This window comes from Bos indicus, chromosome X (assembly GCF_029378745.1).
Source record: "Bos indicus isolate NIAB-ARS_2022 breed Sahiwal x Tharparkar chromosome X, NIAB-ARS_B.indTharparkar_mat_pri_1.0, whole genome shotgun sequence".
Taxonomy (NCBI): domain Eukaryota; kingdom Metazoa; phylum Chordata; class Mammalia; order Artiodactyla; family Bovidae; genus Bos; species Bos indicus.
Window position 1 is genome coordinate 150,137,442 of NC_091789.1, and position 27,348 is coordinate 150,164,789.

General features: G+C 48.9%; 1 protein-coding gene across 3 annotated transcripts in view; it reads left to right on the forward strand.

Moving 5' to 3' along the window:
* PRKX (protein kinase cAMP-dependent X-linked catalytic subunit) overlaps nucleotides 1-25,635 on the forward strand; it is a 59,791-nt gene extending 34,156 nt beyond the window's left edge. For 2 of the 3 annotated variants that reach the window (XM_019956122.2, XM_070785436.1), the window contains exons 3-9: nucleotides 14-277; nucleotides 8,339-8,458; nucleotides 13,530-13,625; nucleotides 15,423-15,480; nucleotides 17,340-17,417; nucleotides 19,266-19,414; nucleotides 20,414-25,635. In XM_019956122.2, the coding sequence (XP_019811681.1) occupies nucleotides 14-277; nucleotides 8,339-8,458; nucleotides 13,530-13,625; nucleotides 15,423-15,480; nucleotides 17,340-17,417; nucleotides 19,266-19,391 (742 nt within the window). In that variant the 3' untranslated portion in view covers nucleotides 19,392-19,414; nucleotides 20,414-25,635. The remainder of the gene's footprint in view (nucleotides 1-13; nucleotides 278-8,338; nucleotides 8,459-13,529; nucleotides 13,626-15,422; nucleotides 15,481-17,339; nucleotides 17,418-19,265; nucleotides 19,415-20,413) is intronic. The other variant, XM_019956123.2, reaches the window with a different exon arrangement.
* The last annotated feature ends 1,713 nt before the right edge of the window (nucleotides 25,636-27,348 follow it).

Consider the following 27,348-nt stretch of genomic DNA (forward strand, 5'->3'; position numbering starts at 1 on the left):
TTCCCTGGTGCAGGTTCTGGACGGGCCATGACGACCGCTTCCTGTACATGCTGATGGAGTTCGTGCCGGGCGGTGAGCTCTTCAGCTACCTGCGGAACCGTGGCCGCTTCTCTAGCAACACCGGGCTGTTCTACGCGGCCGAGATCGTCTGTGCCATCGAGTACCTGCACTCCCGGGACATCGTCTATAGGGACCTGAAGCCAGAGAACATCCTGCTGGACAGAGACGGCCATGTCAAGCTCACCGACTTCGGGTTCGCCAAGAAGCTGGTGGACAAGTGAGTGACCATTGCTCTCCCCGTGTTTCTCCTTTTCCTCTCCCTCTGCCTCTGGCAGCCTCCACTCCATCTTCTGTGCTGGGAGTTCCTTTCTGTTGCGATTCCGCATCTCAGAAGAAGTGATGGGTGGCTTCCCTGGTGGCTGAGACAGTAAAGAATCTGCCTATAATGTGGGAGACCTCGGTTCGATCCCTGGGTCAGGAAGATCCGCTGGAGAAGGGAAAGGCTACCCACTCTAGTATTCTTGTGCTTTCCTAGTGGCTCAGATAGTAAAGAATCCACCTGCAATGTGGGAGACCTGGGTTCGATCCCTGTATCAGGAAGACCCCATGGAGAAAGGAAAGGCTGCCCACTCCAGTATTCTTGGGCTTCCCTGGTGGCTCAGACAATAAAAAATCTGTCTCCAACGCGGGAGACCTGGGTCCGCAAGATCCCCTGGAGAAGGGAAATGCTACCTACTCCAGTGTTCTTGCCTGGTGAATTCCATGGACAGGGGAGCCTGGAGGGCTATAGTCCATGGGGTCACAAAGAGTTGCACACGACTGAGCACGCACACACAGCAATATACATGTAGATATACACGGGGTTTCCACGGTGGCTCCGTGGTAGAGATTCTGCCTGCCAAGCAGGAGACACAGGGTCGATCCATGAGTCGGGAAGATCCCCTGGAGAATGGAATGGCAACCTACTCCACTATGCTTGCCTGGAGAATCCCATGGACAGAGTAGCCTGGCAGACTACAATTCATGGCAGAGAGTTAGCCGTGACTGAGCAACTAACACTCTCCCTTATAACTGACATTGTGTAGCTTTTGTCTCTGTCTGACGGACTTCACGTCATGTGCCCGTCTGTAGGGGCATCCATGTTGCTGCAAATGGCATGCCTTCATTCTTTTTCATGGCTGAGTAATATTCCATCTCATCTGTACTCCATCTCCTTTATCCTTTCCTCTGCTGGTGGACAGTGAGGTTGTCTCCATGCCTTGGCTATTGTCTGTAATAAGGATGATGAACTTTTAAGAGGTACAGGTGTGTGATTTTGCCCCCACAAGCCCAGTACAATCTTACAGACAGCCCCAGGGCCCAGTCCTTCTGACACCGCCTGGGGTCACGAAGAGTCGGTCCCACCTTAGCACACAGAGGAGCATACAGTACCATATTTCCCAGGACAAAGAGGTGTGTTCTCTTCCTCTGCACGATTTTACTAATTTAACTTCCTAACGTTGCTATCGAGAGCATTGCTGTCCAAAACAAATTCAGCACAGATCTGTATTATTTCACGTTTTTAACAAGCCTCGTTTCAAAAAGTCAAACCAGGCATAAATGATTGCATTCAGAACTTGATTTAATTTAGGATGTCCAAGATGGGACCATTTCTACATATTGTCCATATCAGCGTTGACAGACTCTCCGTGAATATTTTTTGTCCACACCACACAGCGTGTGGGATGTTAGTTCTCCAGTCAGGGATGGAACCTGCATGCTCCCTGCTTTGGAAGCGTGGACTCTGAACCACTGGACCTCCAGGGAAGTCCTCCGTGAATCTTTGGTACTCAGGTTTTAAAATTCCAAACACCATTTCTCTTTTGGTGAGTCTTTAAGGAGGGAGCTGATTTCCCATATGAAACACTCAATGTGTGTATATTGGCCGTGACGCTTGAAACAGTTGGAAAGAAAGCAGATTCACGTGCATTTTTCAGTCCGTGCATTGAGTGTGGGTTGTTACATTTAAATTCAAATTAAAACGGGTTAGAATTTCACTGTGTGCAGTGAAAGGGCAACTGATGACTCCGTATCAGAAGCTAGATCTGGAACACATGCCTGCGGTGTCCGTTCCTGTGACGAGCTGGGGTTCGTTCACGTGGGTACTGTTCCTCATGCTGCAGAAACATCTGTTTGTGGCAAACAATTGGGGAGCAGTTTTACATTCAAGGAAGTCAGTCCTCGAGGAAATCAATCCTGAATAGTCATTAGAAATCAGTCCTGGGTATTCATTGGAAGGACTGATGCTGAGGCTGAAACTCCAATCCTTTGGCCACCTCATGCAAAGAGCTGACTCATTGGAAAAGACTCTGATGCTGAGAAGGATTGGGGGCAGGAGGAGAAGGGGATGATAGAGGATAAGATGGCTGGATGACATCACTGACTCGATGGACGTGAGTCTGAGTGAACTCTGGGAGTTGGTGATGGACAGGGAGGCCTGGCGTGCTGTGATTCATGGGGTCGCAAAGAGCTGGACACGACTGAGCAGCTGAACTGAACTGACTTAACATTAAATAGCTCATGTCTGATGGCTTTTAGACCGGGGCCATCCTGGGATTACTTTCTCTGATGCGGTTAAAGTCAGTATCCTTTTCCCCTGTAGAATTTCATCACTTACATGGCTAAGAATAAAACGGGGTGCTTTGTGTCTTAGCTGGAAAAGAATCCGCCTGCAATGCAGGAGACCTGGGTTCTATCCCTGGGTTGGGAAGATTCCCTGGAGAAGGGAAAGGCTCCCCACTCCAGTATTCTGGCCTGGAGCATTGCATGGACCGTATAGTCTGTGGGGTCACAAAGTGTTGGACACAACTGAGTGACTTTCAGTTTATGTAGAAAGACTGCTGCTGCTGCTGCTAAGTCGCTTCAGTCGTGTCCGACTCTGTGCGACCCCATAGACGGCAGCCAACCAGGCTCCGCTGTCCGAAAGAGTGCAGGTAGCTTTAAACCTCGGTTTTAGTCGATGATAGCGGTGCTGCCACCTATTGGCAGTGTTGGGTATAAAGTCCACCCTTTTTAAAAAAAAAAAAAAAAATTGTTCTAAGCTGTACTGGGTCTTCATTGCTGTACTTAGGTGGCTCAGCTGGTAAAGAATCTGCCTGCAATGGAGGAGACCCCGGTTCAATTCCTGGGTCAGGAACTTCCCCTGGAGAAGGGAGAGGCTACCCACTCCAGTGTTGTTGGGCTTCCCTGGTGGCTCAGATGGTAAAGAATCTGCCTGCGATTTGGGAGACCTGGGTTCCATGTCTGGATCAGGCGGGTCCCCTGGAGGAGGGCATGGAAACCCACTCCAGTGTTCTTTCCTGGAGAATCGCCATGGACAGAGGAGCCTGGCAGGCTATCGTCCATGGGGTCACAAAGAGTCAGAGACGACTGAGCGACTGAGCAGAGCACACAGGCTTTTCTCTAGTTGTGGCGAGCAGGGGGCCCCTCTCCGGCTGTGATCCGCGGGCTTCTCACTGCAGTGGCTTCTCCCGTTGCGGAGGACGGGCTCTAGAGCAGGCTCGCTCACGGGGGCACGGGGGCTTTTCACTGCCCTGTGTAATGTGCAGTCTTCCTGGACCAGGGATGGGACCCAGGGGACAAAGCAAGGAGGCAGGGGTGATGAGAACCTGTGACCACCCCCAGCAGTGGAGTCCCAATCTCTGAACTTCCAGGGGAGGCCAGCTTTTTGTTTTTTAATTAGTTAATTAATTTTGTAACAATGTATTTATTTATTTATTTTTGCTTATACCAGTCTATTTTTCCCCACCCATCTCCCTGAACCCTCATGCATGCGTGCTCAGTCATGTAACCCCATGGGCTGCAGCCCGCCAGGCTCCTCTGTCCATGGACTTGTCCAGCTAAGAATACTGGAGTGGGTGGCCATTTCCTTCTCCATGATTTATTTTTTAACTGAAGGATAATTGCTTTACAGAATTTCATTGTTTTAAATTTATTTATTTTTAGTTGAAGGATAATGGCTCTCCAGTATTGTGTTGATGTCTACCACACATCAACATGAAAGTCTTCTTTTTTTTTTCCCAAAGTCATTTTGTTTGGAAGCCTGATTGCAACAAACGGTCAGTAAAATGCTTCACAGATTTGCTGGGTGATTAGTTTGCCCGACCAGCACCAGTTCTCAGCTGAGAAATCTGTGGTTCTGAGAGGTGAGACGGTCTGCCCGTGTTCCCACGGTTGCCAAGCGAGAGTGCTTTATGAGTTTCAGGTTAAGTTTATTTCCCTTACCAAGAAGCTCTGTTGGTGGAAGCGCCTCGGAGGGGCCTGAGGAGTGAAGGCTTGCTGTGGGGACTGCTTGTCTGCGTAGGACTCGTGTGTTTGCCCGTTTCTAGAGGGTCGGGTTGAGTGTGTCGTAGGCTGTGGTCACTCCTGTGTTCCTTGCGTTGCTCATCTCATCTGTGAAATGAGAGCTGTTCCTACCCTGTGGGGTGACAGGTAAGGATGGCTGGATCTGCTCATTGGAAAATGTTTCCTAAAAACAGTCTCATCAGGTAGTGAATGTCGAGTAGAGAGTCAGTGCTTCTGAGTTTATCCCGTCCACTCTCACGGCACCAACGTCGTCTCCACAATGGTCACCTTCGCTTTCATCACCACTTCCAGCGTCATCAGCATCAGCACCATCATCACCATCAACATCACGGCCGTCATTATCGTCACCGCCATCATTAACGTCACCACCATCCCTATATCGTTATCACCATGAACAGCACCACCATCATCAACATCACAATCATTTCAGTATCACCACCATCATATCATTATTACCATCAACATCACCACCATTGTTAACATCACCATCACCATAACATCGCCACCAACATTAACATCACCACCATCACCATATCATTATCACCACCACCATTAACATCACCACCACCATCATCACCAGCATCGTGATCACCCTCCTTTGCTGTGGACTGCATTTATGTTCCTCCAGAATCCATGTCTTAAAGCTCTACCCCCAGTTGTGACTTTGTTTGGAGATAGTCTTGTTGCAAGGGAAATTAAGGTCAGGTGACGTCATGGCAGTGCGGTCTTAGAACCACAGGACGTGTGACCCTGTGAGCCGTTTATTACCCTCCCCGGTTCTGGAAGTCCACGATCAGCCTGCTGACTGACCTGACTTCCTGATGACCGTCTCTTCCCGGCTCATTCGCACCATGTCCTCCCGTGGTAAAGAGAAATCTCTGTCCGCCTCCCTGTTCTTACAGGGACAGGAGTCACTGGGTTAGTTCCAGTCTTCTCTTGATTACATCTTGCAAGACCCTGTTCCAAGAAAGATCACATTCAGCCTTTTGTTAGGACTTTTGGGTGGAACCCAGCTGAACCCAATATGGATGCCATGGTGGGCACTTGGGAACATGAATGTACCACCAGCTGGACGTCTGTTTTACAGACCAACTTCTCTCTCCTACCCGCTGAAAGTGTTAGTCGCTCAGTCGTGTCCGACTCTTTGCAACCCCAAGGACTGTAGCCCCGCCAGGCTCCTCTGTTCATGGGGATTCTCCAGGCAGGAATACTGGAGTGGGTTGCCATGCCCTCCTCCAGGGGATCTTCCTGACCCAGGGATTGAACCCGGGTCTTCCGCACTGCAGGCGGATTCTTTACTGTCTGAGCCACCCAGGAAGCCCCATGTCTTAGTGGAAATAATAACACTGAGAAAAGTAACACCGGTGGATATCCCCTTGCCTTCTCTCCATGAGCTGAGTGAGTAAAAAAGAGAACACCAGAGCACTGATAATTCACAGCCAGGACCAGCGCTTTCCCACCAGCATCGATAGCTGTCTGTCTGTGTCTTTCCATATTTCCTGCAATCAGAAGCTTGTTTCTAACAATGTACGTCTCTGTGCCCCAGAGGATTAGGAAAATTTTTTAAGTATAAAGAGAATTCTCTTAAAAGAAGAAGACAACTGTTCCCACTTTTCAGTAACTGTCTGCTACGAACGGGGGTGTACACAAGTCTGTTCAGCTCCCAGCTTTCAGTTTTCTTTGGGGATATTAAGTGAGGACTGACATTTCCGGGGCTTATGGAAATTCTGTTGCAACATTTCAGGGAACTGCAATTCCGCTTTGAGATGTAAAGTTTTAAGAAGGTTTGCTCTATTCTGAAGCTCTTTCTAGCAATTCATGCCTCTCTAGCTTCCAAGAAGCATGGAGTCTTTTTGGTAAAAGCTTTTGCTTCAAAAAGATATGGAGAAGGACATGGCAACCCACTCCATTGTTCTTGCCTGGAAAGAGCCATGGACAGAGGAGCCTGGTGGCCTGCAGTCCGTGGGGTTACATGACTGAGCACGCGTGCCTGAGGTTGGAGGGAGATGGGTTGGTAGCAATAAACTGGTAGAGCTAAAAAAAGAAAAAGGTGTCAGGCTACCTGAGTCTTCTTGGAAAACTGCTAAGTCATACAGCCTTTGATGTGTGGGCCCCTCACCTGAGGTTGCAGCCAGACAGACTCAACTTTCCACGCGTAAGCGGAGAAACCACCCCTGGCAAAGGGTCTAGTTACCTGCTACCGCCTCCAGCTGGTCTGGACCTCACAGCTGAGGCCCAGGCTTCCAGCCCTATTCAGGCAACCTTGGATGTGCCCCCAGGCTGGAAACCCAGCTCTGACGGGATCGGCCAGCAGAACTAAAGAATTTCGTGAGCCAAAGCAATGAGGTGGTGATAGTGGTTTTTTTTTAAATTGCCTGCTGCTGCAGCAGACTTAAGGGGAGACAGTTTCTCTGCTGGGTCCGTCTTTGCTGGTTGGATCTCCGGCTTTCAGCCTGATGTGCTGTGTTGTCGTTCACTCGCTCAGTCACGTTCGACTCTTTGCGACCCCATGGACTGCAGCACGCCAGGCCTCCCTGTCCATCACCGACCCCCAGAGCTTGCTCAAAGTCATGTCCATCGAGTCGGTGATGCCATCCAAGCATCTCATCCTCTGTGGCCCCCTTCTCCCGCCTTGTCTTTCCCAGCATCAGGGTCTTTTCCTGGCTGTCCTCTAGGTGGGGCCAAAAGCTAACTTTTTGCAGGTCTCAGCTCATCTGGGGGAGAAAATCCGTTCCAAAGTTCTCAGCCCTGTTTCTACCCCAGACATCCCAGAGCCCCTTAACCTCAAGAGTTTAAATGCCGCTGCTGACACTAACGTGTCAGTGGACCCACAAAAGCTCAGCACACACTTCAGACCTTTTGCAGAGACGGCAGAAAAGATGTTTCACTGATGTTTTGCTTTTCCTCTGGGAGAAGAGAACCAGTTCATTTATTTATAAAGCAGACATATGGGTTCCTGATAGTCACTCCCAGGTACAGCGGGCTTCACGAGTCAGTGGCTTGAATCTGTTTTCATAATGTTTTATTGGAAAACAGGACTGTGGGGGTTTTGCTTCTGAGCAGTGAAGAGAAACACCAAGAACAACACACGGCCGTGGTAACGGGACTGTTACTTCAAGTCTGTTTTGCTTAATTAGTGTTTATAAAAGGCAGCAGGGCTTCCCTGGTGGCTCAGACTGTAAAGAATCTAGCTGCCATGCAGGAGACTCAGGTTCGATCCCTGGGTCAGGAAGATCCCCTGGAGGAGGAAATGGCAACCCGCTCTGGTATTCTTACTTAGAGAATCTTACTTGGAGAAGAATTACTCCAAGAATCCTTACTCGGAGAATCCCAGAGGAGCCTGGTGGGCCACAGTCCATGGGGTTGCAAAGAATTGGACGTGACTGAGTGACTTTCATCATTTCGTCATGGTCATAAAAGGAAGAAACTCAGGGGAGACAAGGTTATTGTCTTTATGTATGGGGTAGCATAAAGACAAGGACCAGCTGTCCAGCACAGGGAACTCTGCTCAGTGCTCTGTAATAAGCTTATGGTTCCCAGGGGGAAGCATGGGGGGAGGGATAGTTTGGGAGTTTGGGCTGGACATGGACACACTGCTGTATTTAACATGGAGAACCAGCAAGGACCTGCTGGACAGCACAGGGAACTCTGCTCAGTGTCGCGTGGCAGCCTGGGTGGAGGGTTAGGGTTAAGGAGAATGGGTACATGTGTATGCGTGGCTGAGTCCTTCGGTGTCCTCCTGAAACCATCATAACATCGTTCGTCGGCTATATGCTAATACGGAGTAAAAGTTAAAAACCTTAAATTGAAAAAAAAGTGTCTATAAAAGGAGCAGCATCACAGAGGACAGCATCGCCGTGTTTATCTATGGGGTTGGGGTCTAAGGCTCCACGTAGATTAATTCAGTGATGTAGCCTCCCCGCTCCTGAGGCGCATGCATCGGCCAATGACAGCTGAGTTCTGTGGACCCCACCTCCTTCTTTTCTTCCCACAGGACGTGGACCCTCTGCGGGACCCCCGAGTACCTGGCCCCTGAGGTCATTCAGAGCAAGGGCCACGGCCGAGCGGTGGACTGGTGGGCACTTGGCATCCTGATATTCGAGATGCTCTCAGGGTGAGTACCGCTTCTGTGAGGAAGATGCCTGCAGCTCCCTGTCCTGTTCGCTTGCTCTGGGGTGCTCAGCCCCTAGGATTTGGTGCAGGGGGTCAGGGATGCACACGCTTGGAGTGGGGTCTCCCACAGTTCTCAGGGTGCGCAGCCCCCAGGATTTGGTGCGGGGGGTCGGGATGGACATGCTTGGAGTGGGGTCTCCCACAGTTCCCCAGGGTGCGCAGCCCCCAGGATTTGGTGCAGGGATTGTCAGGGGATGGACATACTTGGAGTGGAGTCTTCGAAAGTTTCCCACTGTGGGTGATGATGGTATGAACTGACCATTCGGCTTGCTTTCAAAAGAAGAAACAGCAGGAGCTTGGAGGACCAGCAGGGTGTGTCTCTTGAGATCTTTTGTCTCTGAGTGTCCCTGTCTGCCAAGAATATACGATTCATCACACACCGATCACTCCGGACTGATTCCCAGAGCTGGGTGTATATGTTAGTGATTGAGACGTGTCCAACTCTTTGCGACCCCGTGGACTGTAGCCTACCAGGCTTCTGTGTCCGTGGAGTTGTCCCAGACAAGAATACTGGAGTGGGTTGCCATGCCCTCCCCTAGGGGATTTTCCCGACCCAGGGGTGGAACCCAGTCTCCTGCATTGCAGGCAAATTCTTTGCCATCTGAGCCACCAGGGAACCCCGAGCTGGGTAGCGGGCATGTTGGATAAAGAAATGCTCTTTTGGACATTTGGAAGGAACAGCGCTACAGAAATGAAAGAGTGCGTTCTTTCCTGAAAACCCCAGACGTGCCTGGGAATGTTTGGAATTCCATTTACCTCCCCGGTCCAGATTCCAGAGAGATGCACCCTGTATCAGCATGATTAACTACTCAAGTCTGGCATTTTCGTGAGGTGTTGCTAGGAATTCCGTGCGGCGGTAAAGAATCTGTCTGCAATGCAGGAGCGGAAAGAGGCGGGTTCGGTCCCTGGGTCGGGAAGATTCCCCTGAAGAAGGGGAATGGCAGCCCACTCCAGTGTCCTCGCCTGGAGAATCCCACGGACAGGGGAGCCTGGTGGGCTACAGTCCACAGGGTCGCAAAAGAGTCGGATATGACTGAGCACGCACGCACACCAGGTTTCCCCACACTGGGCAGACAGCAAGCGTCCTCCCCGTAGCCGTCCGTGGACCCGCTGCTTCCTGGCCGTCCTGTGCTCACAGGGCTCTTCTGTTGGGTGCTGTGCTTGGCCGGCAGGCAGGGGAGGGGTAGCGGTGTCCGCCCAGGACTCCTCCCCACCCCCACCTGCCCCTCCCCCGTCCCCTTGCCCTTCTTCTGTTCTCTCTGTCTCTTTGCCCTCTGTAGTCAATCCCATAGACCAAAAAAAAAAAAAAAAATCCCTTCCCGTGCATCCCAGCCCAGGAATTCCCGGTCAGAAACACAAGACTGAAATGCATTCCCTACGGTATCAGAAATGCAAGATGTAAAAAGAAATGCAAGAAGTGTGCATGTTTCTGCACCTGTGTTTGATCAGTGCTCCAAACATGTCCCAGCCACGGGTGGCTGTGTTCCTTCCTGAGCGTTTCTGACCAGCAGAGGGTAGCATTGCCCGAGAATTGAATCCCGCTGCCCGTAAGACGTTTTGCTAGAATGGACTTCCTGTGTCTTCTGTTTTTTTTTTTTTGTCTGTATTATTACGGGGGGAAAAAATGTAATTTCACGGAATACAAGAATATGGAATAATGTAGCAGAGATAACGCTGCAATATAGTATACGATTGGAAGATATGTCGTTGGAAGATAATGGCATATTATTAGGACATATGGGGCTTCCCTGGTGGCTCAGACAGTAAAGAATCCGCTTGCAATGCAGGAGACCTGGGTTGGATCCCTGGGTCGGGAAGATCCCCCGGAGGAAGGCATGCCGACCCACTCCAGTGTTCTTGCCTGGAGAATCCCATGGACAGAGCAGCCTGGCAGGTTGCAGTCCACCGGGTCAGAAAGCGAAGGACACGACTGAGCAGCTATGTTCTTTTACTGTGGGAACCTACATATTCTATAGTGTATTCAAATATACTACAATAGAAATTATTAAAATACAAGAGAGTAGAATTAGAATACAATATAGGATATATTAGAATGATTATTGCAGTTATTATGTAAAGATGATTATTAGAAGTCTATTATTTTAATACACTGTATCCCAGTGGTCGGACACGACTGAGCAACTGAACTGAACTGATCCTGGGAGTATCGTAATAGGATGTGTGCTATCTGTTATACCTTCAGTCGTGTCTGAGTCTGCGACCCCATGGACCGCAGCCTGCAAGGCTCCTCTGTCCACAGGATTCTCCAGGCAAGAATTCTGGAGTGGGTTGCCATGCCCTTCTGCAGGGGATCTTCCTGACCCAGGGTTCAAACCCGGGTCTTCTGCATTGACAGGCAGATTCTTTACCTTCTTAGCCACCAGGAACATTGAGGTAGGTCAAAGATGTCTATAAAAAAAAGATCACGGATAGGTGATGGGGGGAAAAAAAAATTGCAAAATTGGCATATATATGTATTTTGTGGCGGGTGGGCACGGGTTAGATACTCTGAGGCATGTGGGATCTTCCCGGGTCAGGGACTGAACCCGTGTCTCCTGCATTGGCAGGCGGATTGTCTACCACTGACCCACCGGGGGAGGCCCTGATGTGCATTTTTTAAAAAGAACACTTCTTTGGCTGAGTTGGGGGTTGGTTGTCGGTTGTAGCCTGCCAGCTCTTTCACGGCGGCCTGCAGACAGTCTGGTTATGTAGCTTGGACTCCGTGGATCCAGCACATTGGGCTCACTTGCTCCAGGGCCTTAGTTCCTCGACCAGAGATGGAACTGGCGCCGTCCGTGTTGTAAGGCGGATTCTCAACCACTGGACCGCCATAAAAGTTCCCGGCCATGCATTTTCTAAGATGACATTCTTGAGCTGGCCTTCGTGGGGCAGTACAGGTGATCCCTTCTGTCTACAGCTCACCACGGCTGATGTCAAGATGCAAGTCGTGCCCACATGCGTGAATGGCACTCACTACCTGTTTTATTAAGACCGTCGCCATATTGTCAAGTAATTATCCTCCAGTTCAGATGCTCAGTGGTATCCGACACTTTGTGACCCCGTGGACTGCAGCACACCAGGCTTCCCTGTCCATCACTGACTCCTGGAGCTTGCTCAAACTCATGCCCATCAAGTTGGTGATGCCATCCAACCATCTAATCCTCTGTCATCCCCTTCTCCTCCTGCCCTCAATCTTTCCCAGCATCAGGGTCTGTTCCAGTGAGTCAGTTCTTCGCATCAGGTGGCCAAAGGATTGGAGTTTCAGCTTCAGCATCAGTCCTTCCAGTTATTCAGGACTGATTTCCTTTAGGATGGACTGGTTGGATCTCCTTGCAGTCCAAGGGACTCTCAAGAGTCTTCTCCAACACCACAGTTCAAAAGCATCAATTCTTCAGCGCTCAGCTTTCTTTATAGTCCAACTCTCACATCCATACATGACTACTGGAAAAACCATAGCGTTGACTAGATGGACCTTTGTTGGCAAAGTAATGCCTCTGCTTTTTAACATGCTGTCTAGGTTGGTCATCCTTCAGTTAAATTAGTCAAATAAAGAAAAAAAAAAAGGCTTAGAAGGAGGGAGGCTTCCCTGGAAGTCCAGTGGTTAAGACTCTGAGCTTCCACTGAGAGCAGTGTGCCTTTTGTCCCTGGTCAGGGAAGGAATACCCCATATCCTGTTCCATGCAGCCAATAAATAAATTATTCAAAGGTTTCCATTGAATTAAAGATAGACACTTGAAGATAACTTTCAAATCTGGGCGGGCTTCCCTATTGGTCAGTTGGTAAAGAATCCACCTGCAATGAGGGAGACCTGGGTTTGATGCCTGGGTTGGGAAGATTCCCCTAGAGAAGGGAAAGGCTGCCCACGCCAGTATTCTTGGCCTGGGGAATCCCGTGGACTGTATATATAGCGGACTGTATATATAGTCCATGGGGTGGCAAAGAGTCGGACACGACTGAGCGGCTAACACAGACGTGAGATCCGGGCGCCGTCTTTGGCCGCTTTCCGCACTCCGACGTCTCGGATGCGCGCTCCGTCTGGTTTTTCTCTCGGGCTCCATCTGTGAGCGCTGCCTCGTGATGACTTTTTTCCGCTCGTTAAAGCCACTGCTGGCATACCTTTCCCGTGACGGCGGCGTCTCACGCCAGCTTCCTCGGGGCTCCGTATGCCGTGTTCTCCGGGAGCCCGTGGAGGAATGTATGATGCGTTTTCTCCCGGGCCCGTTTCTGAATGGAAACCGTCCCGCGCGTAACCTCATTCACAGCCACCGCCCAAGGCAGGGATACGAACCCCCGGCTGCTGTTGGAACTGGCTTCTGGCTCAGGGGCGGAGGGCCGACTCGGGGGTTTATTCACTCCAAGGCGTTCACACTCGCCGACGGCTGGGTGTCTCTTGGCCGCGGTAGGTTCACGATCCATGGAAGCTGGTTACTCTAGAAGTTCAGCTGGCCGGGTTAGTTGTAGTTCTGAGACCATAATGGGCTTCTCAGGTGCTCTCAGGGGTAAAGAACTTGCCAGCCAAGATAGGAGACGCAGGTTGGATCCCGGGGTTTGGAAAGATTCCCCTGGAGGAGGAAATGGCAACCCACTCCGGTATTCGGGCCTTGGAGGATCCCATGGACAGAGGAGCCTGGTGGGGCTACAGTCCATGGGGTCACAAAGACTCAGAGACTGGGGCGGGGGGGTGGGACACGACTCAGAGACTAGACAACACACAAGTGGCTGTGTGTTGTCTCGCTAGTCACATAGCCTCGTGGTCATGGCCTTTTCTAGACTTGCCCGTCCTCTGTAGTTGGGACAAGTGCTTGATGCTTGGCTTCTTGGAACCGTGCTTCCATAGCTGGTCCTGAGTCATCCGTGACTCCAGGGTGAGAGGAGAAAGCGCACTCCGCAGAATAAAATTCTCTTCTGCCCATGGCAGGCGGAAGGAAGCCATCCTTATAAAGCCTGGGGGTGGTTTTTTTTTTTTCCCCCACACTGGCCACTAAAAATAGACGTGTTTATCTTTCTAACAGGTTTCCTCCGTTTTTCGATGACAACGCCTTTGGCATCTATCAGAAGATTCTTGCTGGCAAGATAGACTTCCCCAGACACTTGGAGTTCAGTGTCAAGTAAGTCAGCTGTCTTCTCTGGTCATCGGAGGTGTGTATTTCTAAAGCCTGTGACAAACCCCCAGTGCAGGCGTCCTGCCCAGCTAGGTCCCATCCTGGTTTGTTCCTCTGAGCTGAACTGACGCTCTTTGGCTGGGTCATCTTTTCCCCTCAAAAAGGGGAAAGCTTTTCATGACTCGGCTGGGATGACACTTCACCTCTTGGTGACTTGCAGCCGTATTTTACATCTTTTGATATAGTTGTGTATTTATCATTAGCGAATAAAGGCTGTTTGTGATCATATTGAATAAGGAAGCAGCTTTGTTATTCGAGAAGAAGGCCCTTGTTCTTGCTAGTTTGGTGGGTGGTGTGGGCATCGATGACTTTGCATGCTAAGTCACTGCGATTGTGTCTGACTCTCGGCAACCCCATGGACTGTAGCCCGCCAGGCTCCTCAGTCCGTGGGATTCTCCAGGCGAGAATACTGGAGTGGGTTGCCATGCCCTCCTCCAGGGGGTCTTCCCGACCCAGGGATCAAACCAGGATCTCCTGCATCTCCTGCGTTGGCAAGCAGATTCTATACTGCTGAGCCACTGTGGAAGCCCTTGTATAATGTGTAAGTACTGTGAGCGATTATGTTACTTAAATAAAATTTTTAAGTGGGAAATAAAAGGAAATGATTTCTTGAAACATGCTTTGACGCAGTTGTGTCGAGTCCTCCTCTGCTGTGTGAATGCAGGCTTCTCTCTCTTTCTGTGTTGTGATTTTTTTATTGTTGTTCAGTCGCTCAGTCATGTCTGACTCTTTGCGACCCCCTGGACTGCAGCACGCCAGGCTTCCCTGTCCATCACTATCTCCCAGAGCTTACTCAAACTCATGTGCATCGAGTCAGTGATGCCATCCAACCATCTCATCCTCTGTCGTCCCCTTCTCCTCCCACCTTCAATCTTTCCCAGCATCGGGGTCTTTTCTAATGAGTCAGTTCTTTGCATCAGGTGGTCAAAGTCTTGGAGCTTCAGCATCCGTCCTTCTGATGAATATTCAGGGTTGATGTTCAGTGAGTCAGTATTCTGATACCGTCTGCTATTTAGAAGGGAAATCTCAGTGACCCAGCACACACAAAAATACTTGCCTTGCTTCCGGGAAGGCAAGGAGTCCAGACAAGAATCCCACAGATAAGCAGACCCACCGTGCCAAGTGTGATGACTGATTTTGATAGAATCACACATAGTGTAGTTGGCTGGGGTTGGCCTGGCTGGTGTATTTGAAATGAAGGTCAGACATCCCCAGGGCAGACAGGGTTTCTCCTGTTGATGTTCAAAGGCTGTTCATCTCTACGATGATCTGACCAACCTCTGTGCCTTAGCTGGGTTGCAACTCTGCATCGCGTAAATTGTTTAGGTTATATAGGAACAGATAATGGTGAGAAAGGGCCTTCCCAGGTGAAGCTAGTTGTGAAGAACCCGCCTGTCAATTCAGGAGACATAAGACACTCAGGTTCCATCTTTGGGTCGGGGAAGATTCCCCTGGAGGAGGGCAACCCACTCCAGTATTCTTGCCTGGAGAATCCTATGGATGGAGGAGCCCGGCGGGCTGCAGTCCATGGGGTCGAAGAGAGTCAGACAGGACTGGAGTGACTTAGCACTCAAAAGTGGTGAGAAAGGCTAGAAGACGCTCAGTCATCGTGAAGACTGAACCACGGGGCGGGTGTCCTTGTCGCGTGGTGTGGGTTTTATTGCTGTTGACCTGCTGTGTTTGCGTGGGTCCATATCAACATGTCTGGTTTCTGTCTCCTTGCCCCACCCCCGGCCCAAACAGAGACCTCATCAGGAAACTGCTTGTTACCGACAGAACAAGGAGACTGGGAAATATGAAGGTGAGTGTTTGTATCCCTGTGTGTGGAACGGTAGCGGCTTCCCACGTGAGGTTCGTGGTAAAAAGCCCGCCCGCCAGTGCAGGGGACATAAGAGACTGGAGTTCGATCCCTGGGTCGGGAAGATCCCCTGCAGGAGGGCATGGCAACCCTATCCAGTGTTCTTGGGCTTCCGTGGTGGCTCAGCTGGTAAAGAATCCGCCTGCAATGTGGGAGACCTCAATTCAGTCGCTGGGTTGGGAAGATCCCCTGGAGAAGGGAAAGGCAACCCACTCCAGTGTTCTTGCCTGGAGAATCACCCTGGACAGAGGAGCCTGGAGGGCTACAGTCCACAGGGGTCGCAGAGTCGGGCACGACTGAGTGTCTTGGCACGCATTAAGTTGTACTCACTTTAAATGCCTCTCATCTGACTTCAGACGTGTCAACAATGGCAGAACAGTCTTACCGTTTCATTGGCCAAACTTCAGATTTGATTCACCCAGAGTCGAGTCTCCTCGTCTCTCCAAAGAAGTCAGTGACTCAGCAGCGATCTATAAGTTAACTAATCGTCGCTTTCTTTATTTACTTACATATTTTTTTTTGTTTCTGAATATTTTTTAAGATTTTCATTGATGGATAATTGCTTTACGATATTATGTTGGTTTCTGCCATGAATCAGCCCGAATCCACCATAGGGATACCCATGTCCCCTCCCCCTGAACCTCCCTCTCGTCATTCACACGCCATGCAGTTTACTCCTTTGAATCCGACAGTCGATGGCTTGCGATATGTTTGCAAAATGATGAACTCGTCACCACAGTTTTAAATAACAGGTTCGTTCCTTCCAAAAGAACCAGTAACCTGTAGCTACCACTTCTCTGAAGTTTCCGACTTCCCTGGTGGCCCAGTGCTTAAGAGGCCAGGCTTCCACTGCAGGCGACTCGGTTCTTACCCCGGCTTGGGGAATTAAAATCCCACTCGCTGCCAAGTCTTTAAAAAAAAGCAAAACCCACGTCTCAAGTGTGACATCCTCGAGTTGCATCGTAGTCACGTGACTTAATCTCTGGCCCACAGTGAGCAAATGACATCATTTTGTGAACCTCCTTCTATGCGTTTGTAAAAGTGGCTCAGGTGGTAAAGCTTCCTGCCTGCAATGCAGGAGATCCGGGTTCTATCCCTAGGTCGGGCAGACCCCCTGGAGAAGGAAATGGCAACCCATTGCAGTATTCTTGCCTGGACAATCCCCATGGACAGAAGAGCCTGGCGGGGCTACAGTGCATAGGGTCGCAAAGAGTTGGGCATGACTGAGCGACTAACACACTCACACACACACGCAATGAGGAAAGCTTCAGCTGCAGGAAATTGTCAAGGTGAAAATACCACTGTATGTGGGGAGGGCCTGAACCATAATCACCCTTTGGTCTTTGTGGTGCAGAGCAGTATACACATCAACAGCAGGCTTTTGGTATTTAGGCACTGAGTCGTGTCCGACCCTCTGCAACCCCATGGAGTATAGGCCACCAGGCTCCTCTGTCCATGGGATTCTCCAGGCAGGAACCCTGGAGTGGGTTGCCATGCCCTCCTGCAGGGGATCTTCCCCGACCCAGGGATGGAACCCACGTGTCCTGCCTGGGCAGGCAGGTTCTTTTACCCCTGAGCCACCAGGGAAGCCTGAACACCACGACTGCATTTCTTCCTATAATGAGCAAAAGCATATAATGCCGCTCCCATGCCTTCCTTGGTGGTTTGTCCGGGGACAAAGGCTCGAGTCACAGCGAATCACTGTTTCTCTCTGTGTGGAATCATCCAGAGCTTCTCTGGGCTACGCACTTTCCTGTCCTGCCGGCCTTCTCTGCGCTGACGACGGCTGTTCCTTTTTGCAGAACGGAGCCGAGGACGTCAAACAGCACCGATGGTTCCGGGTCGTGGACTGGGGCGCGGTCCCTGAAAGGAAGCTGAAGGTACGGCCGTTTGTCCAGTCTGGCGGCTCGCACCCGGGGCAGCCGCAAGCTGTCCTGAACACAGACGCGGGCTCTGAGTCTGTGGCTCGGTTCCTTAGGATGAGTACCTAATGAAGTGATTCAGACATAGACTCGGGCTCTGAGTCTGTGGCTCGGTTCCTTAGGATGAGTACCTAATGAAGTGGTTCAGATCGTGAATAAGTGAAGTTCACAGTGTTGAGAGGGAAGACCTGAGCTGAAGAGTCGGGCTTCCCCGGTGGCTCAGCTGGTAAAGAGACCTGTGACACAGGCACCCCGGTTCGATCCCTGGGTCAGGAAGATTCCCCTGGAGAAGGGACTGGTTAACCACTCCAGTGTTCTCGCCTGGAGAATCCCATGGACAGAGGAGCCTGGCATGCTGCAGTCCATGGTGTGGCAAAGAGTCTTCAAGAACATCTATACCTTAATTGAAAAATTACAAAACAAAACATACCAATGTCAGTGGTTACATCAAAGATCAGTGGTCCCAGATCAACCCAACAAGTATAATCATAAAGTTTGAAATGTGAGAATTATCAGAAGGTGACACAGAGCAAGAAGTCTGGCGGTGTCGTTGGAGGCAGGACGCAGATAGATTTGCTCAATGTACAGTTTCTGCAAAGCTTCAGCTTGCAAACAACACCGTATGTACAAAGTGTAATTAAATGTTCAGTTCAGTTCAGTCGCTCAGTCGTGTCCGACTCTTCGCGACCCCATGAATCGCAGCACGCCAGGCCTCCCTGTCCATCACCAACTCCTGGAGTTCACTCAGACGCACATCCATCGAGTTGGTGATGCCATCCAGCCATCTCATCCTCTGTCCTCCCCTTCTCCTCCTGCCCCAATCCCTCCCAGCTTCAGGGTCTTTTCCAATGAGTCAACTCTTTGCATGAGGTGGCCAAAGTACTGGAGTTTCCGCTTCAGCATCATTCCTTCCAAAGAAATCCCAGGGCTGATCTCCTTCAGAATGGACTGGTTGAGGCATGCCTAAATGGAACGACTTCCTGGGTCAGACTTGCTCCGTGCAGGGTTTCTGCAAAACTTTGATTACATAAAAAACAACAAAAAAAAGGGTATGTACGGTGTGTGCGCTTAAGTCACGGAGTCGTCGTGTCCAACTCTTTGCAGTCCCATGGATGCAGCCCACCAGGCTCCTCTGTCCATGGGGATTCTCCACGCGAGAATACTGGGGTGAGTTGCCATGCTCTCCTCCAGGGAATCTTCCCAACCTAGGGATGGAACCCAGGTCTCCTGCATTGCAGGCAGATTCTTTACAGTGTGAGCCACCAGGGAATCCCAAGAACACTAGAGTGGATAACCTATGCTTTCTCCACGGGTTCTTCCCAACCCAGGAATGGAACTGGATTGCAGGTGGATTCTTTACCAACTGAGCTATAAACTGCAATAAAACTAGGCGTGCCTGAATGTAACAATTTCCTGGTGCAGACTTGCTCCCTGCAACGTTTCTGCAAAGCTTTGATTTATCAACAAAACAAAACAAAACATAGTTATCTGAATAGTGTAACAAAACTAGGCGTACCTGAATGTAATAACTTCCTGATACAGACTTGCTCCATCCAAGGTTTCTGCAAAGCTTTGATTTAAAAAAAAAAAGAGAACAAATACAGTGTTAAAAGTGTGATAAAACTGGGCTTGCCTGAATGTAACAACTTCCTGGTGCAGACTGGCAAGGTTTCTGCAAAGCTTTGATTTATTAAAAAAACACAGTATCTGCAAATTGCGGGAAAGCTGAAGCGTGGCTGAAGGTAAGATTACTGGTGAACACTGTTCCTCTGTAACCACGGCGCTGTATCTCTGCTGGTTCCTCAGCCCCCAATTATCCCCAAGCTGTGCAGTGAGGACGATACCTCCAACTTCGAAGCCTATCCTGAGAACGACTGGACTTCTGCCCCGCCGGTGTCACAGAAAGAGCTGGATGTCTTCAAGAATTTCTGAGCTCGGGACTCCCCGCCTGGAAGGTATATCTTTATTTTATGTACTGATTTTTGACATATCAAGGCACCCTTTATTTCATGCATTCGTGATATCACTTGAAAGTATACAAAAGTGAAAGTGTTAGTCGCTGCGTCGTGTCTGACTCTGTGTGACCCCTTGGACTGTAGCCCTCCAGGCTCCTCTGTCCGTGGGATTCTCCAGGCGAGACTACTGGAGTGGGTTGCCCTGCCCTTCCCCAGGGGAACCTTCCCAACCCAGGGAATGGAACCCAGGCCTCCTGCATTGGCAGGCGAGTTCCTTACCATCTGAGTCACCTGGCAAGCCCTGTATCAGTTGAATTCTGTTTATTTTTAAATTTCTTGTATGTATATATATTTTTTCATATACGTGTATTTCTTCTTTTTCAAATTCTTTTCCCATATCGGTTATGAGAGTAGTGAGCAGAGTTCCCTGTGCTATACGGTGGGTCCTTGTGGATTGAACTGATTTACCAAACAGAAGCAGAGTTAGATTGCGGGTCTGGACCCTGCAGTTTTTTCTTCATCGTAAAATGTTTTGTCTGATGGTGAGGTCCTATGGCAGAGTACAAGGAAACGGGGACCCACTCTTGCTTCTGGGCTAAATCTCTTTTCAAATTGTGGACGAGGTTGGGCTAGTTCTGTGGAACATGGAGAACCCACCACCTTTTAAATGAATCTTTCAATGTACTTTATGCGGCATTCTCGCTCCACAGAATTCAGGCTTGTGGGTCTTTGCAATAAGAGTGTGAAAGGAATCTTGGGCTTCTTTTTTGCTGCGGTTGTTGTTGTTACTGTTAAGATGACAAATGGTGCCCAGGTGTTTTGAAAACTTAACAAAACCCAGACTTCCCTGCAGTCCCGCGGGTAAGAGTCCATGCTTCCAATGACGCAGGTTCAATCCTTACTTGGGGAACTAAGATCTCGTGTGCCACACAGCGCAAGCAAAAGATAAAAAAGAATAAACATTTAGAAAAGTAACCGAATCCTCTGTTTTATTTCAAGCCAGACACAGGGTGATCTGAGCCTGCCTGGGATACACGGTGGCCCCCACGCCGACCCGAGGAGGCAACTGTCTTCTTCTTGGAGTAAGGATGCTTCCGCGTGTGTATACGCCTGGGTGTGTGTAAAGAGACTGCAGAGCTGTTGACCTTCGTGGCCCTGGAATTATTTAACCTACTGGAAATCGGCTGCACAGTAGGACACTTTGAACATTCGTTTGGTTGCAGGTTTTCTTCTTTCTAGCCTTGTGTGTTCCTACTGGAATATCTTGGGTTTCGTTGTTTTTTTTTTTTTCCCCTCATAGACTTGACTTTTTAAGTTTAATCTCAACTTGTTCAGATATAACCACAAATGGTGTGTGTGTCTGTACGTTTGCTCGCGTCTGTGTATAAAAAAAGGCGGTATGCTTGGAGCACAGAAATTGTGATGTACATGTTCCTACTTTCCAGAGATTATATTTATGTTTCAGATTTTTCTTTTCTTTTTTTTTTTTTTTATGAATCTGTTCTCTTGCTGGACAACATTTTAAAAGTTATGATATATGCATTTTTTATCATCTTCTATGCATTTTATGGGTATATCCTACGACAGTCTGTATGCAGGATTTTTAATGCTTTGTGTCTGGTAGCCTGAGGTCTTGAAACCAGAAGGCAAAGGAAGGAGATGTGAGTTTGAATTTTAGTCCAAGACTAGCCGCTGACCACAAATGCTTTTCTCAAGGTATTTTGTGTGTGGCATTAAAAAAAATTTCAGACTCTGTAGGGAGATGGCTAGCTATTCATATTCCAGGTTCAATCCCTAGACCAAAATTGCATCTCCCAATACAGAAGAGTCTTTTTTCAGCATTGGCTCGAGGAACTTAACGCACATGATTTTCTTTTCCCCTTTGGTTTTGGGAAAAGCAAGGAACGGAAGGGGCACGATGGAACCGTTTGAACCCTGCTTGTTTCTGCTTGGTTTTATTTCTCTTCAGCAGTGTTCGCTATGCTTCTGGTTTCACAGACCTGCCAGGCCTGTGCCGGACAAGCCTGGGCTGAGCTTTGCTTTCCCTTTGGGTCCGAGGGTTGGGTGAGGACCGTGAACCCTGTCGATCACGAAAGCCAGGTGTCAAGCGTGTGGCCGTGCGCAAGTGTTGCTGTTGAAGTTTGCATCTTCCCAGAAGCAGGACGTGGTCAGAGGTGCTGGGCATCCTCCTTCACTGCCTTCTTTACCCTCTTTCCCTTCTGCTTTCTGATTCTAACCTTTGCTGTGGGAAAAAAGCTAAACGGGACTCAGCTGGAAAGGCCAGAGTGGCTCAAACCCGTTGTGTAAAATCCAGTCGTAGGGTCCAGCCATGCCCTTTCCCGGCGCAGGTCTGTGCATTTAAGCAGTCGGTTCTAGAGCCTTCCGTGGCTGCGGGGGATCAGTCAGTAGACCTCCCAGGCCCCTCCCTCCCCCCAAGCCCTTCATCGTCCCTTTTCCAGCCCAGAAAGGTTCAGCTCCTTGGACCTCAGGGCTCCAGGCAGTGTGTCCTCGGGATATGTTGCTAGAAAGGCTTGGGTGCGCCCTCAGCTTTCAACTCTTCTCAGGTCTCTGCAACTCAGGTATTCTTGGGTCACCTGGTGAGTTCTTTGCTGCCGACACTGTTTCCTTCCTGTGCTGGGCCAGAAAAGTGTGTCTTTCCCAGCTTTTGCTTCCCCCGCTTCTGCAGGCACATCTAGGGGTGTGGAGAGCTGATGTTTGGGAAAAGTATCCGTTTTTTTTTTCTTTAAACGTAGCACAAATGTCAAAGGACATACATGTATTTATCACATTTGACCATTTGCACCCTGAAGAATGGGTACTTTTGAACTGTGGTGTTGGAGAAGACTCTTGAGAGTCCCTTGGACTGCAAGGAGATCCAACCAGTCCATTCTAAAGGAGATCCAACCAGTCCATTCTAAAGGAGATCCAACCAGTCCAATCTAAAGGATTTCCTAGGTGTTCATTGGAAGGACTGATGCTGAAAGTGAAGCTCCAATCCTTTGGCCACCTGATGTGAAGAGCGGACTCATTGGAAAAGACCCTGATGCTGGGAAAGATTGAAGGCGGGAGGAGAAGGGGACGACAGAGGATGAAATGGTTGGATGGCATCACCGACTCAATGGATATGAGTTTGAGCAAGCTCTGAGAGTTGGTGATGGACAGGGAGGCCTGGCGTGCTGCAGTCTGTGGGTCACAGAAAGACACAACTGAGCAGCTGAACAACAACAGCAACTCCTGGATCAGAAGACAAGGGCTGTGTGTGCTTGAAGGAGATGTGAAGAAAAATGACACCTATAAAAGCTTCGAGCTGAAGGCACTAAATCACCCCCTTCTCATAAATGACCTCATCTTCAAAGAGCGGTCCATTCCGTAGGTGAGAGTGAGTCCAGGATTAACTAAAACGGACCTTACAATGGGCAGCTCATTAAAAATTTACTTTCAAAGGGTGCACTTGGATAAACGTTCCCAGAGAACTGTTATTTTGAGTCTGTAACTTTTCAATCACCACATGCTCTTTGGATTAAACGGTGAGCCAACTGGGACTAAAGTTTTATCATGCCGTTTCTGAACTGTTACATCACTGAATGTTAGAAGGTTAAATGAGCAGCGCGAACCTGCGCAGAGATACAGCCTCCACGGGGAAACGCATTCAGTCCTGTGTCCTCTGACTGTAAAAATAAATGAGTATTCTTTGGAGCCTTATGCTTGAGAAAACACGAAATAAATGAAACACCTTTCTTGAACACAATACAAAAAATTGTAAATACACATGTTGATCCTGATGCATATTTTTTTGGCTTCGTTCTTCCTCTCTAGTAATTTATGAGATGAAAACAGCACAAGGACGCACATGTGTTGCCTTAATTTTGAAGACGTATGCAGGGAAAACAAAGGTTCAAATACCACGGATGGCTCGCTTCTTTATAAAAGCATGGTCGTTGACCATCCGCCATGCAAAGCACATTGTGAAGGAAGAGGAATTCCAACACTGCCAGGCGGGCTTTACCTCACCTTTCACACCCCTGCCACCCATTTAGTTATTGAACGCATTATGTGCTGGTGGCTGGGCCGTAGATTAAATGGTCTGACGTCATGCAGTGCTGGGCGCGATCAAAATGAGTCTTGAACACATGGATGGCTCACCGCATGCAACCAGAAAAGCGTTCACTGCCTGGAGGCATTCTGTGTTGTTCGAGTCTCGGATCCAAAGTAATCAGAGTGTGCAAGGTTTAGAAGACAGTTCACGGCCGCCGTGACAACATTCCGAACCGGAAAAGGAGAGATCTGTTTTTTGTTTGCTGCCGTTTGACAAGTCGGCAATATCTCCTTAAGTGACAATACTCTAAAAAGTCTCGGGACTCCCCCACCACCCCCCGCCCTGGTGGCCTAGTGGTTAAGACTTCACCTTCAAGAGTTGGTGGGGAGGTGATGTGAGTTTAACCCCTGGTTGGCGGAGCTGAGATGCCACAAACCTTACTGTCAGAAAGCCAAAAATACGAAACAGAAGCAATGTCACAAATTCAGTAAAGACTTTAAAAATGGTCCTTATTCCACCCACCCTCCCCCCCAAAATATCTTGTAAAGTCTTTAGGAAATGCATTGATTTCAAGAGGTGGATCGGGGTGGGTCTTGTTTTCCTCAGGGAAGAATAAAGCCAGCCTGGTTTGAGAGCCATCTGTAAAACTCTCAAGGAGATAAAATGCTAGCTGGTCATAACGGCATATTGTTTATGGTCGTGGCCGTTGGGATATCCTGCTCAGCAGACCTGTATCATTGGCCAGCAATGGGAAGAAAAAAAAAAAAAAAACCCATGATTTCTGCTGTCGATTTGTCAAAATACGCAAAGGAAAAAACCCCGATAACCGGCACGCACGTCACACCATCATGATACTTTAAAACTCCTCCCATTCTTGCTCCTCGGGCAGGTCTGACATCACCTGTTTTTCACCATCTCCGGCGACGTTTGGTTTCCTTCTCTGCATCTGCATTTGAGGACCAGCCTGCCACCCATCCGAGTCACCGGCAGCCCCACGCAGTTGAGTCATTCGACTTGCGTTCGCTGTTTCTGCCTACGACCCACGTTGCCTCTCGATGGGAAACCACTGTTAGCTGTGAGATTTGGCTCCATCCTGTTCATGCAGGACCCCGACACTGTGCTCTGCAGGCACTGAGGGCCACCCCACCTGGGTGAACCCTGCAGACTGCACTCGCTCCCCATCGTAACAACAGAATCCTCGCTGTAGCTTCAGGTGCTGGAAAGATTGGAAATTTTTCTTTTTGTCCCCAGTCCTCTGATTTTGCATCACAAATTGACAGCATCATGCAAGTCTCTTGATCGCTCCCAGTGGAGATTTGAAGTGAGGTGCCCGTGTTCTTTTTTTTTCCGGTGGTCCATCTGCCTGGCGTGTGTTCTAAACCTCCTGAAACATCTTGTACGCTGTACCCTTTCTTATCTGTTTCTGACTAATCGGTTTAACTCGCGTGGGCATTGCTGACTCACCAAGAACAAAGAGAAAAAGCACGTGTACGATTGTCTTAATTAATATATTTGAGTCTGTGTGTGTGTGTGTGTCTGTGTCTTGGTGGAGGTCGAGTGGTGGGCCGATGCTTCCACCAAGCATCATGTTTTCATACCGAGCTTGTTCCTGCTGACCCCGTGTGGTCACCACCACACATGCAATCCTTGATAATCAAAAAGGAAATATTCTGGAACCGTTCCCTCTAAGTTATTGTGTCTGGAGACCTTCTGTGTTGATATTCTCTTTGCTGTTCCATGGTGGACTCCTGTGTTATTTAAATAAAACTCACGGCACGTGTGTTGTTGTGCAACTGGGATCAGAAGCGTTTCTGCTCACCAGCTGCCTTTCCTGGCTCCCTGAGATGCTTTCTCCGGCTCTACAGGGCGGTCGGAAATTCCTTCTTTCTCAAGGGATGAAGCATCCAGGGCTGGTGTGCCACCTTCCTGCTCGAGTCATACTGGGAGCCCCGCCCTGATCGTCTCAGCTTCTCGTGGTTTAAAAAAGAAAGAAAAATAAAAAAGCCTGTTTCTACACCTCTCCATTCCTTGCACAATGAAAAATCACTGTGATTTGTGTATGTATGTGTGTGTATATATACACACACACACACACCCTGGGAAGATTTTACTGCTGTCTAATTTATGGAATGATACCATTGATTCCAGGTTTGTTTAATAAAACTTTGTATCTTTTCAGATAAAAGTCTGACTCTGGTTTGTTTCTTTGGTCATGGGAAAAGCTATAGCTTCTCTGCTTTCATCTAGCCCCCAGTGGCAATCTTTCTTTTAAAATTTTTATGTTTTGCTGAGATGTAAGTGACCACAAAATTATCTTTGTTTCTGGTTTACAACATACGTCATTCTACATGTGTATATAAAGCAAAACAGAGAAACAAAAAAGATTCTAGTACATCTTGGTAGCATCCATCCCCTTACACAGTTACAAAATGTTTTTCTTGTGCTGAGATCGTTCACCTTCTACTGCTTTAAAACAAGCTGTAGGTATGATACAGCACTGTATTTTCTTCTGCAGAGGGCCAGATGGCCAGTAATTTTGGCATTCCCTGTGCAGTGTGCAAAACCAGCCTCAGGCAGTGTGTAAAATGAAGGGGTGTGGCTGTGTTGAAATAAAGTTTTATTTATAAACGGAGGCTGGGGGGCCGGGTTTGCCAGCCTCTCATCTGGTGGCCTGTGGTGTCTTTACTAAGTCACCTTTGCAGCTTGTTCAAAGTGTTCCTTCATCGTTTACAAAATTTACAAAATTACAAAAATTACAAAAGTATTTTAAAATTTCCTTCTCCTCACTCACTCACATAGCGTGGCTTGACACCCAGCTGTCCAAGTCACCTTTGCAGTTTGGTTTGAAAAAAAAAAAAAAAAATCCTGCCTTTTTCACTGTAAGTCAAACCCGTGTGTGATTTATAACACTTGAATCACATTGTTGCAGCTGAGTATCAGACTTCACAGGGATTCTCTGATGGCTCAGACCATAAAGAATCTGCCTGGGATGCAGGAAACTTGGGTTTTATCTCTTTTGGGAGAAGGGAATGGCATGCCACTCTAGTATTCTTGCCTGGAGAAGCCCATGGACAGAGGTGTCTGGTGGGGCTACAGTCCGTGGGGTCACAAAGAGTCGGACGTGACTGAGGCACTCAGTAGGCACAGAACCCTTGATAACCACCATTTCAGTCTTTTTTTTTTTAATTAGCCTTTTTAGATTGCACGTATAAATGAGATCATACAGTGTTTGTCTGTCTGTCTAATTTACTTCAGTTAATAATACCCTCCAGGTCCATTTCCACAGTGGAAAAATGGCAGGATTTCCTTTTTATGGCCGAGTAATATTCCGTGGCATGTATCTACCGCTTCTTCATCCATGCATCTGTGTACAGACACTGAGATTGTTTCCGTCTCTTGGCTGTCGTGAGTCATGCTGCCATGAACACATGGCTCCAGATCTCTCTTTCCAAATGGAACTCAAACCCACTGTGAGGTGTTAACTCACACCCATCAGAATGGCTTTTATCACCAAGACGAGACGTGACAAATGATGGTGACCGTGTGGAGGAGAGGGAGCTCTCGTGCGCCATGGGTGGGAATGTAGAGCGGTGCAAAACGGCACGGAGGGGCCTCAAACATTAAAAGTAGAAGTATCGTTGATGTGTGCAGTCACGTCCGACTCTCTGTGACCCCACCGACCGTAGCCTGCTGGGCTCCTCTGTCCCCGGGAGTCTCCAGGCAAGAACACTGGAGTGGATTGGCATTTCCTTCTCCAGGGGAATCAAGAACTACCATGAGATCCAGCAATTCCACTCCTGGGCGGACGCTATGATTTAACATTTAACAAATGCTTATTTTCTCCTCCCCCTGTCTCCTTTAAAGGTAGTGAAATGGAGGCTGAGAAAGACTTAAGTTA